The 20,113-nt window shown below is 43.5% G+C and overlaps 2 protein-coding genes across 3 annotated transcripts; both read right to left on the minus strand.

Moving 5' to 3' along the window:
* Positions 1-707: 707 nt before the first annotated feature.
* On the minus strand, positions 708-5,975 carry LOC135451238 (pancreatic alpha-amylase). Its single transcript, XM_064720231.1, has 10 exons — positions 5,710-5,975; positions 4,926-5,072; positions 4,539-4,736; positions 3,024-3,254; positions 2,495-2,628; positions 2,287-2,409; positions 2,076-2,175; positions 1,682-1,803; positions 1,447-1,572; positions 708-1,197 (listed from the first exon to the last, which is right to left on the minus strand). The coding sequence occupies exons 1-10, from the start codon at positions 5,878-5,880 to the stop codon at positions 1,008-1,010; spliced, it is 1,542 nt and encodes a 513-aa protein (XP_064576301.1). The 5' UTR covers positions 5,881-5,975; the 3' UTR covers positions 708-1,007.
* Positions 5,976-10,627: 4,652 nt separating this feature from the next.
* LOC135451240 (pancreatic alpha-amylase-like) lies at positions 10,628-19,996 on the minus strand. 2 transcript variants are annotated; one of them, XM_064720233.1, is made up of 11 exons: positions 18,974-19,996; positions 16,623-16,838; positions 15,000-15,146; positions 14,521-14,718; positions 13,772-14,002; positions 12,749-12,882; positions 12,541-12,663; positions 12,337-12,436; positions 11,941-12,062; positions 11,706-11,831; positions 10,629-11,117 (listed from the first exon to the last, which is right to left on the minus strand). In XM_064720233.1, the coding sequence occupies exons 2-11, from the start codon at positions 16,788-16,790 to the stop codon at positions 10,928-10,930; spliced, it is 1,539 nt and encodes a 512-aa protein (XP_064576303.1). In that variant the 5' UTR covers positions 16,791-16,838; positions 18,974-19,996; the 3' UTR covers positions 10,629-10,927. The 2 variants fall into 2 exon arrangements, with proteins under 2 accessions (XP_064576305.1, XP_064576303.1); XM_064720235.1 differs by lacking the exon at positions 18,974-19,996 and having other exon boundaries at positions 10,628-11,117; positions 16,623-16,835.
* Positions 19,997-20,113: the final 117 nt, after the last annotated feature.

Here is a 20,113-nt window from a genome sequence, read left to right on the forward strand (position 1 = left end):
GCTGGGCCAGGGACACTTCCCACACCCTGACTGCCCTGACAGACACTCAGAGCCCTTGGGCACACTGAGAGCCAATATCCACACCGACACCACAGAAAGGAAACTTAAAACTTGACCTCAAACTGGAACAACCTCCTTCCATTTTTCCCTCCGGAATGGGATGCAGTCACCACTTTTGGCCTAGCAGAGATTCTGCCTCACAGCAAGGCCTGCACACTTGCTTTTACCTCCGCATTTTTCTCACAGCTGACAAGGGATTTGGGAAAGCTGCCCAACCTGTACTGTGTTTGCTTATTTCTTTGAGATATTAGAGACTAAGGGTGCCTAACACACCAGAGGCAGGAATTTGCCGTGCCTCAGCCAGTGGCACAAGGTGGAAGCAATGCCTGCATACATTGTGTGCTCTCAGGCACCTTCGGCACCCGCACAGGGAGCGTTCGCTGGCCTCAAACCACTGGGGCAAACCATGCAAGAGCTCAGGCTCTGCTTTGTCCAGGCACAAGCTGACTGTGAAGCAGGAAACCTGCTGCTTTCACTGATGCCACAGGCTGGAATAACTGATTGGCACAGCCCAGCTTCCCTCAGTGACCCAGACCCCAGGCTTGGTTGGTCATAAGGAAGGGATAAACTCTGTACGTAGGCACTGCTCATAGCTGACAGCCCACAGAGTGGCTGCTCTGGGATACAAGTGGGTGTGCATGGATCAGCCCTGGAAATCCTGCACTTCAGCTTAGCCATTTTACCTGGCTTGCATTCTTTTTTTTTCCTCTCCAATGTTTTTCTTACACGGGAACCGGAGTGCTGCATTGCCTTAAATCCTATCACTGCATTGCCACTAGTTATGAGGGGATAAAGTTACATCTAATTCATTAAGGGAAAAACATTACTCTCCAATTTGAATGCCATTTATTATTCAATAGAGAGTCACTCATGCTCAAAAAGCAGGGAATAACATGTGGGGGAAACAGTAATACACAGATCAAACAGAGGAGGCTGTTTCTCCCAAATTATAACTTGGCATCAACATGGATTGCAATAAATGGATCTTCAGCATCAGTATTAATCTGGAAATTAGCCTTTCCATCACCAGAAACAAACACCTGCTTTCCAGTACATTGGTTGTTCTCCTTTTGTCCAGAAATAACATCACAGTAGGTACCAGCAGGCAGTCCAGTTTGTACATTGACATTCATATTCCTATGAGAAAATAAACATGATTTATGCATTGTTTTTAAAACAGGTATTTCATAAGGTGTGTAAGATTTCTGAACATGATCTTACTTCTCTATTTGGAAGGATGTTGTTCAGAATAAGGTTTCTGATCCCACCCCTCCTACACACCCATTTTAGCTCTCTGGACCGAGCATGCACTCAAATAACTCAAGTTGGATTGCTGATGATGGATGCTATTGTTCTCTCGGGACACTATTTGTGCCACTGACTTACCAGTCATCATTGTTGAAGATGATGAAGCCTTTATTACCACGGCCAAAAGCCACTTGATTGCTGCCATTGTCCCACCAGTTGGAGAAAGGCTCACCATCCACCACGTTACGGAAGATGACCATGTTCCTGAAAACACAAGCCATGTCTGCCACTGCACCTGCAACACCTCTAAAGCCACATGGAGCAGGAAGCAAAAGCAACTGCTTTTACTTCTTGTTTCTCCCCAGTGCCCTACCTGATCTGACGCCAGCGATGTTCACAAACCCAGTCGTTGCCACAGGTCGTGTCTGGATTGATTGTAACGGTCTTTGTGGAGCCATCTGAGTTACTTGGGGGCCCATACCAGTCATTGACGTCCTGTCATTAAAAAGAAAGGTTTTTTTAATTTAAAAAAAAAAAAATCATATCTTCTGACTCACAATGCAGAGTCCCTGTGGTGAACAAAGCTAGAGGGAGCATCAAAGTTACAGTGGCTGCATCCAGCCTGGGACAGGGAAATCTCTCAACAACCTGAAATGCAGTGAACTACTTCTCTGGCCCTGCTCTCACCCTTAATCACCATGGATGAATCTTCAGCACCAACTTAATTAAATTAATTTAAATTAATTATTTAATTAATTACAGCTCACCTTTCCATTTTGAAAATATCTTGGCCAACGGAAACTTGACATGACACGTGTGACTCCATACGGATGGGCAAGCATGAAACCAACTGCCATTTTATAGAGCCTGTTTGGTGGACAAACAAGGAATGAGATGTGAAAGGAGGAACCTACCAGAGAACACACAGGCAAACAAGCAAAAGCAAGAAGCATCACCCACACAAGAGCAATCCCTCACCTGGCATCCCAGAAGGTCAGAATAGAAGCTCCACCAGCCCCGTGTCCTCTCTGGTTGTCGTGATTGTCCACAAAGACCAGGGCTCTGTCAGAAGGCACAAAGCCCCAGCCTTCTCCCCAGTTCCTAAACAAAAACACAGACTTGGAGCTACCCTGTCAACTGGTGTATCCAGTGAATCCTGGATAAGTTGCAGCACCTCCCTCCTTACTTTAAGTAGGCCATCTTTTCTCCATTCCACTTGCGGATCACTGTCCCCAGTTTGGCACCGTACTTGAATTCTGTCACTCGGCCATTTCCAAAGTACTCACTGCCTTTGATGGGCTCTGTACCCAAGTCAATCACCTGGTACAAGAAAGAAAACCTGCATCCCTTCTTGTCTCACAAAGGCCAGCAATGCCACATACAGCACTTAACAGGAGCTCTTGCTTTACATCTTACTTTTACAAAAGAAAGTAATTATGTATTTGTGCTGTGTAGAGCAACTCAAGTTCATAATAAGACATGAGGGACACATGTAAAAACATGACTGACAAAAGAAAAGGTAGAGTTGATTGACAATCTGTTGTGGAGGCATTTTTAAGAATCAAAACTGCCTATGTCTGCAGAGCTGCTCTAAGTAAATTGTGAGCTCTTTCTAGGGTAAGTTGGATGAAGTTGTATTATTACTTCTCTGAAGGAGGGGGCAAAAGAGATACAAAAGACAAAGGCAAACATAAAGGAGAAAATGTGGAGATTACCTCCTGATAAATGAAAGGTTTAGTTCCTGCAGAAAACCATTGAGTGTTTAAATTATGCAGTTTGTCCAGAAACGCTTTAATGTCCCCAGGCCACATGTGCTTGGCAGCATCAAGTCGGAATCCTGCTACACCCATGTCAATGAGACGGTTCATGTAGTCTGCAATCGTTGAGCGCACATAGTCCTTCTCCAGGGCCAGATCCAGAAGGCCGGTCACACGGCAGTCGCGGACCTGGGCAACAGAAAAGAATAAAATAAAGGAGGAGTTGGAGCTGGAGTGGTCGTTAATGCAGTTGTATTGGATTGGGAAGAAGGGAGGGAGTGATATGTGGAATAAAGGTTTTGTCTTCACAAGTCACTGTTGCACATGATAAAGCCCTCGTGTCCTGGAGACACCTGGACACCTGCCTTCCAATGGGAATGGTGAATAAATTCTTGTTTTTCTTTGTTTATGTGTGTGGCTTTCTCTTCACCTATTAAACTGTCTTTATCTCAATCCATGAGTTTCCTCAGTTTTGCTCTTCCAGTTCTCTGCCCCATCCCACTGAAAGTAGGATGCTGAATGGTGTTTAGCTGCCAGCTGAGTTAAACCACAAGTTCTCTTTGGTGCCCAACATGGGACTCAAAGGGTTCGAATCAACAACGGCTATGATTAATGTGCTAGATGGAATTTACAGCTGTTACTGCAGTTTGGCTGATAAGTGACAGGCTGCTGTGCTTGCCGTGGGGCTCACTGGCCTCACTGTGCATTAGAGTCGAGGGCTCATCAGCGGCTGCTCTGTGCTTGGGCTGCAGCTGCAGCCTGTGCTGCTGATCCCCTGACCCTGGGGCGTTCTGATCCGGGCACTGGCCATGGCCTGGGCTGGCACCTGAGGGACTGCAGGGTCTGGCTAATTCTAGGCCAGAGCAGGGGTAAGGGGAGGAATTCATTGCAACATTAAACATGATGCTCTAGTCCAAAGGAACTGGGAGTGGACATTGTACTGGAAATACCTTTAATTTATTGTAATCCAGGATTTGAGATATGTCTGCTAGGGATTACCACAGAAGAAGCCATCTGAACCCATGAAGTACAAGCCTTACATGAAGCAGTGTAAGTGCAGAAACATTATAATGTATTGCTGCAAAGTGGCTGAATGCAGAGCTTGAGAATAAACTGCTGCATATTCTTACTACAAAAACCAGTAAGTTGTGTAACTACAGCATCACCTTGCACTGCTGGCAATTTTCCAAGGGGGCCCCTTGTAATGATTAGCTGAGATTATAAACTATAAAAATGAGCTCACTCTGAGCAGAGTACACTGGGCTCACTTCTGGAGCAAACATCTGCACATAGGTTCTTGATTCCTCAGTTCTTAGAATATTTTGGGCTACACATACCTATGGTCACTTCATTCACTTGTCAAGTGACTAAGCACAGGTTTTGTGAGGCACTGCACCATTTGATTTTACTGTAGAGTAAACAGAACATGTCAAAAAAAAAAAAAAACCTGAAAACTTTTCCAGGGGAAGTTACCTGATAGATGTCATTATAATTTTCAACTTCTCCACTCCCAGTGTGACATTTGCCATCATTGAAATCCCAGCCAGAGTATGGGACAGCTGGAAAATCTCTGTTTCCAGCATTAAAATAGCTTCCACAAGTAGAATGTGTGCCTGAGCCACCTGCAGCCCCACACATATGGTTGACGACAGCATCCACATAGATACGAACCTGGAAAAGCAATGTGTGCATTTCAGTGTGTTTGTAGCAAACGTGAACTGACAGCCACTAATCACTATTCAGTGGATTATTTTTCCTTTCAGTTTCTTCTCAGTTTACACCTCTTTTGAGGAAAGCAGCACCTTTCCTCAGCTGACACAGCACTTCTTGCCATATAAGACAGATATGCAAGGCACTTACTCCAACATTGTTGCATCTCTTCACCATGTCTTTGAATTGCTCTTCATTTCCTGATCGAGAGCAGATCTTGTAGCTAATGGGCTGGTATCTTTCCCACCAGGGTCTGTTCGGGCTTGTAACGATAATATTTTCATTTGGAGGTGAAACCTGCAGATGAAATTATGTACTTTGATAAGAAATCAAATGGTTTTACTTCAACATTTTAAGGGCAAAATCTGCGCTCAGGACCTCTGCCCTCAGAGGAAAGTTAACACCCAACCCAGTCTCTCTCCCACAGCAGAAGTTCAGGTCAGTGAGATGTCTGTCTTGCACACTGGCAGGAAAGGCCTTTTGGTTTGTTCCTGTGAGTTGCCCACATCCAGCAAAGGGCCTGCTTTCCAGGACATGGGCATGGAAGGGCCGAAGCCACAGGAATTATTTTTACTTGTAACTGTGACAGCCTTAGGAATGCCAAACCTCACTGCTTCCATTCTTCCTTTAGAACAAGTTAAAGAGCTTTACCTTCTCCCTAGCTTTCAGGTAAAGAGCTTTACCCTCTACTTGGCTTTCAGGGGAAGCCTTTCAGCATGCCCCTTGGTAACTGATCTGCAAGATATACACCGTCATTCACCCTTACAGCGTCCTGCAAATTAGGGCTGCTTCTAAAGTACTTAGCCCTTCCTACCTTCCCTCCACAGCAGCAAAGTTACTTAGAGATGACTGTCTCAAACTCAGGCATTATTAATCAAATGATTAATCAAATTTTACAATGCCATTTTCCTGCTACTCACAGGAAACAACTCACCTGAACTCCTCCAAATCCATTAGGAGCTAAGTAGCGTTCACACTCCTCAGCAATGTCCTGCCAGCGCCATTCAAAGAGATGCACAATAGAGGTTCTCTTTGGGACAGTGTTGGGGTTGTACTGCCCCCAGCAAAGCCCTGCAGCTGCGAGGAGGAGGAGAAGGATCTTCATGGTGCCTTCAGTGTAAGGCTGTGGTCTCTTCACCAGCTATTTATGTGCCTGCAAGATGGCAAACTTCCTGTAGCAGCTGTCAAAATTCACATGGATCAATGCTATCAGTTATTATTTAGATAGATAGCTCAATATCATTCCTTGGGTTTGTTTTTTCTCCTGAATAACCCAACAGCTGAAGATAAAATACCTTTTCACATGATTATACGCCATCTTAAACTGAGTGATCCATGAGCCTTGCACCCTAATCCAGAACTGCACTCTTTCCAATCACATAAACAAAGATACTTTATCAAAAGTATTCCAAAATGTGGAAAATCAGACAGCTGCAGAAGCTGAACTGGGTAGTACCACCATCCTCTTAGTCCTGGATGAGATAAATTCTCAAGGATAAGAGGCAAGGACAAGAGTTAAGACATCCTGTCTGGACACTCTGACTGATCTGGCAAAAGAAAGTCACAAGGACATTGCTGGTGACAGAATGATAACCAAGAAGATTGTGTTACTAAGGAAACAGGGGCAAAGGGGTCTGAGTGGAAAATTTTGGACAGAACTTGGAGACCTATAAATACTGGTAAACTGATGCAACAGAGAGCTTTGCTTGCATAGCATGGTCTGTTTCCCTCAATCCCCACGAATGGTGTCCCGTGTGAGGGACGACAATTCCCTATCTGGCTGTTCTAGGGATAACCCACAGAACTGAAATGCTGCTGAAAGGAAGCAGGAGCCAGCCAGCATCCATCCCTTCAGGTTTTGATGGTGAGCTTTGGGACATGGGCAGTAATATGTCTTCAGGAGAAAAACAGGTCTTTGAACTTATGTCTAAACTTTTAGAGAAGGCCAGAAAAACAGATGCTTCTCATTCACTTAAGCTGATTTTCACTGGGCAGAATCACATGTTAAAGGGTTAAAGGCCAGCTTTCCCAGTAGAACTGTGGGATGAAAGGGGGCAATGAGAGGTGATAAGATTGCAGCTGATTTTGCACCTCTCTAGAGAGCTTTTTTAGAAACTCTTTAAGCTCAGGAGAGTGCTGGGAAAGAACTGTCACCCCGTGCCCCCTCAGCAACATGCAAGGACTCTGCAGAGGAGCTTTTAACATCCCCCTTTGCCTATGATCCATGAGACATGGATCTTTCTTTGCAAGTCACAATCCAATGGAAAGCAAGATGCTGGTACAGCTGATTAAACGATCAGTGGTGTTTGTTGGACAAAAAATCATGGAATTGTGAGTACTGGGGAGATGTACCGGTAGTATCAGTGCAACTAACAAATATTACAGGAATTTCTCCATATTGGAGCCACTGTCATTATGGGTTAGACTTTCCTAAATGAAAGAGACCTTGCGATTAAAAAACTCCTGTAAGTAGTTGCAACAGGAGTACTAAGAAAGATACTGATAACGAACCTGGGCACGGATCCAAGACACAGATCCTGAGAACAAATCCACAGAACGGATCCAAAGAAGGGACCAATCTCAACTTGGTGCAAGGTGTTGCTGGCAGTGGTGCAGCCCCCTCGGAGCTTCCCCTGCCCACGGTCGGCCCCATGGTTGGTATTACCCCCTGGGCTTGAAAACCCCCGGGCTTGTCAGAGCTCTCCCGCCTGTTCCCATCCCTGAGCAGCAGCGCCGGCCCGCGGGTCCCGGTCAGTGCCTGCTGAGAGCCGCCCATCAGCCCCTGCACTCAGCACCAAGCCCTCCTGCACGAAGTTCTGAAGCTATGGCACACCGCTGTTACAGTGCCTGCAGGATGCACTGAAATACATCTGTTAAAATTAACCTTGTATTTTCAGGGAGCTGTGATTTTTAACAGGATAGTTTACTAGAGAGATGATTCACTGACAGTAGTTAACTAAGTCCTATAACCTTGAATTTGATCTGCAGCAGTTTAATCCCTCCAGTAAATCCACGTTGCTGCTATTTTGGTCACAGAAGAGTTGTTTACCTATGTGCTGCTCCTTGATGTTTAACTGTTGTATGACAGATTTCCAGTAACTTTTTTGTAATAATAAAATCAAAATTATTCTAGTTAAATTTAAGTGATAATAATTTTCAAATCTGTTGTGTTTCAATATGGTACAGTTTAAGTAATGGGAAAAATCAGTTCTGTTGAATTTAAGTGATGTTAGGTTTACCTTCTGTTAGTTTGAAGTTCTGTTGCACTTAAGTTCTGCCAAATTAAGATGCTGTTAAGGTTAAGTACCATTAAGTTAATTTTTGTTAGGATTAATTTTTGTTCAAATTAATTTCTGTCAAGTTTGTGTTGCTAAGCTTAAACAAAGTTAAATTTAAGTTATTCAATTTAAGGTCTGTTATTTTAAGCTCTGTTAAGTGCTATTAAGATCAATTCAGTTTCAATAATGTTAACATTCCTCTTGCCTAAACAGCACAACCCCTGAACTCCAACCACATGAACTTTAGAACAGTAGCCATTTGTTTCCACTTCCCAATTCGACATTATCCTTTTGTTCTCCTACATGAGTCTCTCTGTCAGTGACATGATTGTATTTCATAAGTTTTTTTTTTATTGTGATCTGTATTCCATGTATCTTACCCTGTATCCAGCAGATAACCGGTAATATTCTTAATAAGATAATAGCCTTATAGGTGCAAACTGTTTTAACATCAGGGTACACAAACCCTTTACATAAAAAATAAAAAAACAGGGAGATGTGGAAAATCAGACAGCTGCAGAAGCTGAACTGGGTAGTGCCACCATCCTCTTGGCCCTGAGTGAGATAAACTCCCAAGGATAAGAGGCAAGGACAAGAGTTAAGACATCCTGTCTGGTCACTCTGACTGCTCTGGCCAAAGAAAGTAACAAGGACATTGCCCCTATTCCCTGAGTAACACAATCTTCTCGGTTATCATTCTGTCACCAGCAAAGGGGTCCGAGTGGAATATTTTGTATGGAACTTAGAGACCTATAAATACTGGTGAACTATTGCAATAAATATTTTTGCTTGCATAGCATGGTCTGTGTCTCTCAATCCCTGCACCAAAACATAACACACAGGCCCTCTGAAGGTAAAAGGGGTGGGAGCCGATTGAAAGATGACTGGAAATCTAACAGCATTACGAGAATGAATGAGTTTGCCAGCATTCAGAGGTGTCTTGCTCTCAGAATTAGACTGAGTTCAGACCAGGGTATGAGGAACTGTCATGGTTTTATACTGGCCCAACACCAGGCACCAATGAGAGCTGCTTGTTCACCCCTGCCACATCATGGCAGTGGAGAGGGAAAAAAATTGACAAAGGGCTTGTGAGTGAGATAAGGACTGGAAGAAAACATTTAAGGGCAAAACGGGTTCAACTTAAGGTTGCAAAGTGATTTTATTACAAACAGAATCAGAGGGGGATAATGAGAAGTAAAATAAGCCCTTAAAACACTGTTTCATTCCAGCACTCCTCCTTCCCACTGACAGTGCAGGGAGACAGGGCATGGGGATTTTGGTCAGTTCATCACCAAGATTCTCTTCTGCTGCTCAGGGAGAGGAGTCCTCCCCCTGTGAGGTTATGGGATCCCTCCCACAGGAGACATTTCTCCATGAACTGCCCTGGCATGGGTCCGCTCTCAATTGCAGCAGCCAAACCTCACCTGCTGCAGCCTGAGGCCTTCTCATGGGCACACAGCCTCCCAAACTGCTGCACCTGGGTCTCTCTTCCCACAGGGTGCAGTCCTCCAGACAGGCTGCTTCAGCCTGGAAGCAGGGGCCCCCTCTCTCCACAGGGTCTTCCACTGGATCCCAGCCTCCTCCAGGCATGCACTTGCTCCAGCGTGGGCACCTCCTCCATGGGCTGTGAGTGGATCTCTGCATCCCCTGGATCCCCATGGGCACAGCTGCCTCACCATGGTCATCACCATGAGGCCTGCAGAGGAATCTTGGCTCTGGCACCTGGAGCACCTCCTCCCCCTCCTTCTGCATTGACCTTGGTGTGTCCAAGGTCTGTTCTCACCTCCCCCTCTTTTCTGACTAGAAGAAAAAATGTGTGACTTTGCTTTGATTTTCTTCTTAAATATGTTAGCACAGAGGCATAACCAACCTCTCTCGTTGGCCTGGTTTTGGACAGCAGCATGACTGACCATCTTCAGAGCCATCAGGGACTGGCTCTGCTGGAAATAGTGGAAGCTTCCAGCAGCTTCTCACAGGAGCACCTCCATGGTACTCCAGCTACCAAAAACCAGGTCAATATTTAATCAGTAACAGATTTATCACACAAGAGGTATGGGGTCTTCACCAGGTGAATCCCACTGGCAAATAGGAGGGGACACGTTCTCATATCTAATGTTTCTCTGGTGTCATTGCCCAGTCCCTACTATGAACTGTTTCACCTCATTTTAAGTGATCAATGATTCATCAGATTCAAGGAACAAAACCCAAAATCAAATGCAAATGATAGTGCAGATGAGCTGCCTGACATATAACTGAATTTGAAACTGTTTTCCAAGTCCTTTCTTGTATCTCCTACAATTTCCTCCTTCTAAAAAGAAAGACCTTTGACTTTTCTTCATGAAATGATTTCAGGTCTTCATTTGGAACTGACTTAAAAGATCACTGTCTTAGCGACAATCCTCCGTGAATAAACTTGAGTAATACTAACAATAAAACAATACTCCAAGAGAATACAAAGAATAGAAAATCAATTTGAATTGTGCCATGTTTCAGCACAAAGGGGTCTTCTCTTGGTTTTTGGATATCCTGTCAATTATAGCAACCCTGCTTGCCCCTAAAGACAACTGCATTTCTACTTCTGCACAGAACACCATGATTTTAAATTTAATGATGTCAATCTTCTCCTTCCATTTTTTATTAGTACCTTAACTGAATAAAGTACGCTTACAAATGCACGCAGATGTATAGCATCACTCCCAGATGTGCACGGCACCACCAGTTCCCACCTCTGCTCACTATCTCATCAGTATTACAGCTAACACACTTTGCTCTGTCTCGGTTCATGCAGTCCTGAGAGCCAGGGCATTCTGCACATCTGTTTGCTGTTAACAAAGATACAGAGGAGAAGGAAGAGCACGTGCACAACACAGCTGGTTACAATTTAGCATCAACATGAATGGCAATGAATGGGTCTTGGTCTTCATTCCCAATTAGGAAATTAGCCATGCCATCAGCAGCAACGTGAACTTCAACTGCTGTACACAAGTCATCTTCCTTTTGCCCAGAAATGACATCACAGTAAGTGCCAGCAGGCAGACCGGTTTGCAGAGATACATTCAAGGACCTTTGGAAAAGAATAAAGTGCAGTAAGCATTATGAGGACTCTAAAATGCTCTTCAAATCATACTGGAAACCTCAGATGTTAAGTAATTCTGGAATTACCCTCCAGCACTTTGCTGGACACCACAGAATCTATTCAATAACTACATGCTTCAAATTGCTCATCACCACAAGCTACAGCTACTTATTGCAGCCCCGACACACTCCTGTTCTCTTGTCAACTCATTCTCGCATAAACGGTTCCAGGACAGTTTTTAAAACTGTCACATTTAGAACATATTCCTGAGTTTACCAGTTCCCTCACTTCTATAAATTTAGACTTTGCTAGTTGACCAGGCCCAGTGACACAGCCAGCTTCAGAACTGGGAAATAGAAATACCACACTACAAGGTCTAAACTGCAAAGAGTGCCTATGGAAAATGCCATGTTCAAATTGTCAGCAACTGTCAATAATAATCCATTAGAAATATCCATTCAAGCCAGCAACACCTTAAAAGGTTTCACTAGTAACTAGATTTTTAAAATACATGTTTAACACATAATAATTTTCTTATAAGCATAATAAATTATAATTTATTTCCCTCTTACTCACCAATCATCATTATTGAAGATGATGAAGCCTTTATTACCACGGCCAAAAGCCACTTGATTGCTGCCATTGTCCCACCAGTTGGAGAAAGGCTCACCATCCACCACGTTACGGAAGATGACCATGTTCCTGAAAACACAAGCCATGTCTGCCACTGCACCTGCAACACCTCTAAAGCCACATGGAGCAGGAAGCAAAAGCAACTGCTTTTACTTCTTGTTTCTCCCCAGTGCCCTACCTGATCTGACGCCAGCGATGTTCACAAACCCAGTCGTTGCCACAGGTCGTGTCTGGATTGATTGTAACGGTCTTTGTGGAGCCATCTGAGTTACTTGGGGGCCCATACCAGTCATTGACGTCCTGTCATTAAAAAGAAAGGCTTTTTTAATTTAAAAAAAAAAGATTCATATCTTCTGACTCACAATGCAGAGAGTCCCTGTGGTGAACAAAGCTAGAGGGAGCATCAAAGTTCCACCACCTACATCCAGCCCGGGACAGGGAAATCTCTCAACAACCTGAAATGCAGTGAACTACTTCTCTGGCCCTGCTCTCACCCTTAATCACCATGGATGAATCTTCAGCACTAATTTAATTAAATTAATTTAAATTAATTATTTAATTAATTACAGCTCACCTTTCCATTTTGAAAATATCTTGGCCAGTGAAAACTTGACATCACACGTGTGACTCCATACGGATGGGCAAGCATGAAACCAACTGCCATTTTATAGAGCCTGTTTGGTGGACAAACAAGGAATGAGACGTGGTACCTGCCAGAGAACACACAGGCAAACAAGCAAAAGCAAGAAGCATCACCCACACAAGAGCAATCCCTCACCTGGCATCCCAGAAGGTCAGAATAGAAGCTCCACCAGCCCCGTGTCCTCTCTGGTTGTCGTGATTGTCCACAAAGACCAGGGCTCTGTCAGAAGGCACAAAGCCCCAGCCTTCTCCCCAGTTCCTAAACAAAAACACAGACTTGAAGCTACCCTGTCAATTGGTGTATCCAATGAATCCTGGATAAGTTGCAGCACCTCCCTCCTTACTTTAAGTAGGCCATCTTTTCTCCATCCCACTTGCGGATCACTGTCCCCAGTTTGGCACCGTACTTGAATTCTGTCACTCGGCCATTTCCAAAGTACTCGCTGCCTTTGATGGGCTCTCCACCCAAGTCAATCACCTGGTACAAGCAAGATAGAACATGTCTTTCTTCTCAAAACCCAAACAAATACACTGATTTAGACACTGCTTTAAGGAAGGGGACAGTACTTGAGCTAATTATTGTGTCAAGTTTGCTATTGGTTATTTGGCTTTCTTGCAAAATCATATGTAAGGCTATTTTCTCCTTTTAGCTCAGCCCAGCTTGTGAACCTTGTTTTCATCTCTATCCTGTATCTCCTTACTCCAGCTGATCACTTACCCATGATTAAGGCTTGGGCTGTACTTCCTTTATATTCAGTATGGTCACCAACGCCTCTGCTTCCAGCAGTTGGGCTGCATCCTTTCACTATGGAGCTAAAGAATGTTTCACTTTGCCTAGACTTTGCAGGCAAGATATTAATTTAATAAAATATGTGCAGCAAGTTTATCTTCTGCTGACTGAAACCAACACTCACCTGCTTGTTCAATTCTTCATTCAAATGTAAAACACAAATTCAGAATATCAAACAATACTTGTTATACCATTGGAAAATAAACTTTCAGCCCATAATCAATACTTATGTCTTCTGTTGCAATTTATTATCCAGGATTTAAAATTCAGGAAATGGTATCTTTTTTTAAACCAATAGAATTTTTACACTAACTACAATGCAGTAAATTTCACCTCAATAAAAATTTCCAGGTTACCTAATTCCAGTAGGTCCAAACCAAGGGGCATTTTGCACATCAATTACCATTTATGGACAGATTACATATTTGTAGATTATAATTGAGGATGTAATTGAGGATGATTTCTGCAAATCTGCTTGAGCTCAGCCCATGCAAAGCATTGCCATGTGTGACTGAGTCTGTACCCAGGCCTGCAAGAAGTGTTTGTGAAGTAATATTAAAAAAAAAATAAAGATTACCTCTTGGTAAATGAAAGGTTTAGTTCCTGCAGGAAACCATTGAGTATTTAGATCTTCCAGCTTGTCTAAAATGGCCTTGACGTCGGCAGGCCACATGTGCTTGGCAGCGTCGATGCGGAAGCCCGCGACGCCCAGGCCGATGAGCCGGTTCAGGTATGCGGCAACCCTGGAGCGCACGTGCTCCCTGTCCAGGGCCAGGTCCAGCAGGCTGACCAGGCGGCAGTCCCGCACCTGAAATCAAACCCTTCTCACCTAATAAACTTCAGGTACTGTTCTACACACCTTTTGAATGTTCTTGGCCTATATTACAATGCCAAGTAAAACCTTCAGTAGCCTTTGTTCCCCGTGCATTTCTTTACTTTGCAAAGTCATCTACACAGAAGCTGCAATAAGAAATTGAGTTTACCCCTCTCTTCTGAAATTGAGACCATGGAAAACTTCCAAATTACAATAAAAGGCAAATAATAACTTTACCTTTTTTATCACTAAATAGATTTTATGAGCTTTAAATTGTCTTTATTAATTACCTAAACACATTGTCTGAATCTGAAATTGAGCCATTGACTCAAGTACAGCTATCCCCTTAAGAAGTGGTGTTCCTAATAACAACACTAACCTCTGTTATCAATTTGGATGGCTTTTCATAAGGCTTTTAAAAATTTCTTTTAAAAAATGTCTCACTGTAAATGAGAGCAAAGAAATCACAGCACAGGAACAGATGCACAAGAAAACCACAGCTGTAGGTTTACCTGAGATATATCATGATAATCCTCAATGTTTCCACTTCTAGATTTACATTTATGATCATTAAAGTCCCAGCCAGAATAGGGCACAGCTGGGAAATCTTCAGTCTTTGCATTGAAATAGCTTCCACAAGTGGCATGGTCACCAGCCCCAGCATTGGCTCCACACATATGGTTGATTACTGCATCCACATAAATGTGCACCTAGAGAACAGTATCCATGTAACAATTTGAAAATGCTACTTCCCACAGCACCACTAATTAATGTTCTCTCTACCATACCTCCTGCCCTATCCTCCTGCTTCTGCTTGCTTGCTTCAGCCAATATTTTATTCCATTTTTTTTATTAGCATACAACAAAGGTGATAAAACATGCAGCTCAGCAGACAGGCAAGTAACACTACATCCATTTTTTTAAATGGTAGAATCACTACTTGGCTATATCCTTGCATTGTAAACACCAGGAGGTTTTTAAAAGTACTTACTCCAACATTGTTGCACCGGGTCACCATGTCTCTAAATTCAGTTTCATTTCCAGACCTTGTGCACAGCTTGTAGCTGACAGGCTGGTATCTTTCCCACCATGGTTGCTGGGGGTCAGTAATGATAACATTTTCATTTGGAGGTGAAATCTGTCAGTAAAACAATGGCACTTGGTAACAGGATACTGAAAATGGTGAATTTATTTGCCCAGTATTTTCAGAGAAAGAACATTTTTAGAGAACACTTGGATCCTCAGAATCCTCTGCTTACACTGTAGTAGGCTGGAAACAAAAGACTGAGGCCTGGCCTCAGAAAGCCAGTATAAAATTAGGCCCATGAACAGAGAGGCCTAATTTTCTTTGTGACTTCAAGCTTCAAAAAGAAGCATCTGAAATTGAAGAATTAGGTCAGCAGAGGAAGGAAGTGACTGCATAACAACTGACATAACATCCTGCCTTTAAAACTGATCCAACTTCCCATTTTTGTAATGCTTTGGATGAACGCATGCTTGACCTAATTCTTGTATGTTTCCAGGTGAGTTACACCTCTTCCTTTTACAGACTTTTCAGGATAATTTTTAGGCAATAAGCTTTTGCTGCTACCTTCAAGCCTCTGGGTACAACAACCTGATCCAACCATTTCTCAGAAAAACCCCTTCAGCCTCTTAGCCGCCACACCTTCCTGACCAGCTCAGCAAGTCACCATCTGAAAAAAACTTCTGAGACCCTGCCACAGAATGAATTAACATGATAAATAGGCACGGGCCAGGGTATGAGAAATCTGTTTTAATTCCATCTGGTCTGTGTGCCTGGAAAAAAGGTTGCAAAGACAAGATGATTATTTGAAAATGATGAGAGAGTTCTCACTCAAGCCAGCTTGCAATCTCTTGGGCTACAAGAGACAGGCAGCCTTTGCACCAATTTTTCCTGAGCAATCTGACAGGCAAACAGGAACACTTTAATAAGTGGCTGCTCTCCTGTCATGCTACCCCACCCAAGTGGCAGTTCTGGTTCCACAGGAACACGTCTCTGTTGTTCAGACAGAACTGACTCACACAGGGACACCTTCACCAGAACCTGTGTTCGGTGCACTCCCGCCCGCTCACACCAGGCTCCTGCAAAGAAGGGTCTCTTAGTGACTTACTGTGATACACAGAGAGATACCTGCCAGCTTGGGTGAACACAATCAGCAGCCTTTTGTACTTAATTATTTAACGCCTTCAGCACTTTTTTGTTCGCTTTGGAAGCCCTTTGTTCAGTCATAGTTTCATTTTACATTCATCTAACTCTTAAGAGCTTTCCTTGATTTAAAAAATATCAAGCAGATAAACATAGGTTACTCTTCACAGCAGTAAAAAAAAAAAAAGATTTAGCAAGTGATGTGCAATTCTAATTCACCTAAATGTAATAGCACAGACTGCAAAACATGCACTTTGGAGCAATGAAATAAATTCATGCTTACTCAAAGATAGTTGAAGAATATATTTGTCAGCATTTACTACTTCCACTGCCAATTTCTATTTTTCTTGTTCAGTACCTGTCCTTTGACGAATTGAACATTTTCTGTGAAAAACAAATTATCATCTGTGCAGCAATTTCACTACCTACTGATAGGAGCAGACATACCTGAACTCCGCCAAATCCATTAGGAGCTAAGTAGCGTTCACACTCCTCAGCAATGTCCTGCCAGCGCCATTCAAAGAGATGCACAATAGAGGTTCTCTTTGGGACAGTGTTGGGGTTGTACTGCCCCCAACAAAGCCCTACAACTAACAGCAGAAAATAGATCCCCATCCAGTGCTCTGTGATCAGCTGGGCTCTTCTTACTAACTGCCAATGTTCCTGTAAGAGGGTAAGTATACATTAGAAAACACAAGTTTAAAGGTAAACACCCATCTCTGGCACCATATTTATTTACCTGTTATTTTGTATGAGAACTGGATCTTATCCAAACTATATCAAATTCCCATACTAATAGTAACTTTGTTTTCATGCACCTAACATTCAGATGTTGCCTAATGCAGGCTGCCTCCAGAATGCAAAAGTTGTGGTTTTATTAGTATAAAGCCAAAAACTACCCCAAAGGGTAAAGGAATACTTATATAGACTGAAATTGACATTTTATTTATAATTTTAATGTATGTTATTTTACATTCCTATTTATCATTAAGAGACATCTTTTTTTTTTTCCAAATGGTGTTGCTACAACTTGAACATATTTGGATAAGACCTTGCAGAGGCAGCATATTTCTTACCATGATTTGTTATGAAACCCCAGATATTTTGGAGGTTTAACATATGTGAGTCTGTCATTCATGATATGCATGACATCTCTCATTCAAACAACAGCCTGAAATATGGAAGATCTCTCAGATACAGAAATCATTAATTATAGTGAAACCCAGAAATGCTAAATGTCTTATCTTTGCACACCTGCAGGATTTGTGTGGAGATATTCTCCTTTTAAGAACGTGGGCAATGACATGCAGATTTTAGAAGTGCTGTGAAGCTCCATAACCAAGAATTCTCCTTCTGAGTGCTCAGGTACAGAGTTCTGCAGGAGCTTTCCAGAGGCTTGAAGCTACATTTCCTTCTGATGAGCTACGCTAGGAACTGCATTTCCCAACTCATATCCTATTTGTATTTACTTAGGGATAAACAAAGATAATGATCCTTATATCAAAATTGCCTCTCCTTTTCCTCACCTAGAGAGATACAACAGGTAACAAACCAGAAACTAAACAACTATCAAGGTTTACATTACTCTACTGAGAGCGTTATACTGCACTCTTCCAGTTCGGAAGTTGATTTAGAGAGTCCGAGATCCAAAGAAGTCCTACAAGAACTGCAAACAAATGGCTGAACTAATACTTCCCTTAAAACAAAATACAGAATCTTGTTACTTTCCTGTAAGTATCTATTATTTTAAAAAGTTATCTTACAGCAACAGAGCAAAGAGAGATTCCTGTCACAAGGGAAACCAAACACCTCAGTGAAGGTTTAAACGTGAACACAGGCACCCTCAGGTTTGCTACACAAAGGAAACCCGTGCTTTTCCTGATTTAATACACACTTGGGAATGCACTGCTGAAAACCCTAACTTGCTGTGATACACTTCGCCAGACATAGATATAAAATTTTACATGATTTCTACAAAACTGCCCTCATTTCTGCTTCAAGGAAAGGATGATCTGTATCTCTCAGGTAGTGGAGCCCTCTTTGGAGCAAATTTAGGCACAAAATATAGTTTATAAAATGTAGAACCAGCCTTCCAGAGCCTACTACTATCAGCTGTCACTGCTCTTCAGAAGCAGGTAGTGTTGTTTAGAATTAAGCATTTGGTATATTTAGCTGGCTTTTCTGCTTGTGAACAAAATAGCTTTAATACAATTATTTACTAGTAGATCTTAAGTAAAGTATACAGATTAAGTTTCAACCACAAGCAGTTATTCTGCGTGCTTCCATTTTCATGAAGGAATGCTTTCTGGCCCTGATAGAAAGAACATACATTAAGAGAAAACGAGCTAAGAAAATTCCATCTTCTCTGATGAGGAAAGCCATTTATTAGATTGGCAAGTTTTACTTACAGCAGTAAATATGCACAGTAGTAAATGACACAAAATAGTAAGAATAATGTATCTTGACCCAACCAGCTCCAAAGTCTAGTGCTTAAAGATTCAATGTAGATTTTCCTTTCTCTGAAACAGGTTTATGGCTGCTCTGCCTTCAGTACAAGCAATAATAAGAGAATGTAGATGTTGAAATCTTCACGGCACTCTGATGGCTCTAGCTTCAAAATAATTTCGAAACTCGGAAAAACTAAGAAGCCATGTGGAAGAGCGCAACACTGACTGCACTGCAGAGAAGCTGGGAGCGGAGCGTCTCTGCGCAGCCCCACCGCTGTCCCGGCCAGCCCGGGACTCGGGTCACCCTGTCTGTGCTGGGCACGGCCTGAGCGGTGCCGCCATCCAACACACCTGGGCCGCGTCCGGACCTGCGGCACGCCGAGCTGCGGCGGCGGCAGCTGCCAAAGGCTGTCACAGGGCAGCACAGCAGTGGCCCTGTCCCTTCCGGCGGCTCCCCACAGAACCCCCGAGCAGCCCCGAGTTTCCGGCAGGCGAAGCAAACTCGCAGGGGCCGCCCCTCCGAAGCTCCTGGCCGGGCTGCCCATGCGGCGCAGATCCCGCGGATCCCGGTCCGTGCCCGCCCCTCGGAGGCTCCCGGCCGGGCCGTCCGTGCGGCGCAGATACCGCGGATCCCGGTCCGTGCCCGCTGCGGCCGCCCCGCCCCTTCCGCCGGGCCGCGCCACCGCCCGGGCACGGCGAGCCTGTCCCGCCCGTCCCAGGCACAACGCGGACCGGGCATGGCTCTCAGAACTCTCCGCACTTTATTAATAGAGTATTATTGTCCTTGAGCACAGCACCACCTTTTGCTGTTGGCCTACTTCGGCGCCACTTGTGGGCCTTTGGTCCTGTAGCTCAGCATGGATCACAGGACATACTACTGTAGAACCACAGAAGCATTTAAGTTGAAAAAGCCCTCCAGGATTAAACGAACAACACAGTCCCCATGGGAAGCGTAAAATAAGAATAATTCCAGTAAAAGCACTTCAAAGGAATCTGTTAAGCCAGCTCCTATTGGAAAAAATAGCAAAGATAGATTTACTTTGGTCCCGCCACCAATACTAGTGATTTAGACTGTTGGCAGCAGGAGTAATGACAAATCTTCTGCACCAGCTCCCACACCATCAGCTATGATTTAGTCATTTATGGACTAACTTTTCCTTTAAGTGCACTGGACTAGAATATCTTTCAAATTAAATGTCATTGCACTATTTCCCACATGGTTTTTGACACTTCAACTAACCAGCCCAGTATGTAGCAAATCCTATGTGACTACTGTTATCACCCTCAACAGGGTAAGGACCACATCTATATCAGCTTTAACTGCTACTCTGGTTTTAATGACTTCAGCCTCACCAGTGACAGTTCTCAAGTTGCAGATGAACAATCAAGGTAATTACTGAGGAAGAGCAGTGCCCAGTTTCACAATACAAATTCAAGCCCATGCATTCATCCTGCTTGGTCTCCCAAGACAAGAAGACCTGTCCTGCCCAA

This window comes from Zonotrichia leucophrys, chromosome 8 (genome assembly GCF_028769735.1).
Source record: "Zonotrichia leucophrys gambelii isolate GWCS_2022_RI chromosome 8, RI_Zleu_2.0, whole genome shotgun sequence".
Taxonomy (NCBI): domain Eukaryota; kingdom Metazoa; phylum Chordata; class Aves; order Passeriformes; family Passerellidae; genus Zonotrichia; species Zonotrichia leucophrys.

Coding starts and splice junctions, on each gene's coding strand:
- LOC135451238 (XM_064720231.1), bottom strand. CDS start 5,880: ATGAAGATCCTTCTCCTCCTCCTCGCAGCTGCAGGGCTTTGCTGGGGG. Junction 5,073..5,709: donor ATGGATTTGGAGGAGTTCAG/GTGAGTTGTTTC, acceptor TTTCATCTGCAG/GTTTCACCTCCAAATGAAAA. Junction 4,737..4,925: donor AGAGATGCAACAATGTTGGA/GTAAGTGCCTTG, acceptor TTGCTTTTCCAG/GTTCGTATCTATGTGGATGC.
- LOC135451240 (XM_064720235.1), bottom strand. CDS start 16,790: ATGGGGATCTATTTTCTGCTGTTAGTTGTAGGGCTTTGTTGGGGGCAG. Junction 14,719..14,999: donor CCCGGTGCAACAATGTTGGA/GTAAGTACTTTT, acceptor ACTGTTCTCTAG/GTGCACATTTATGTGGATGC. Junction 11,832..11,940: donor CATCGCTGGCGTCAGATCAG/GTAGGGCACTGG, acceptor TTGTGTTTTCAG/GAACATGGTCATCTTCCGTA.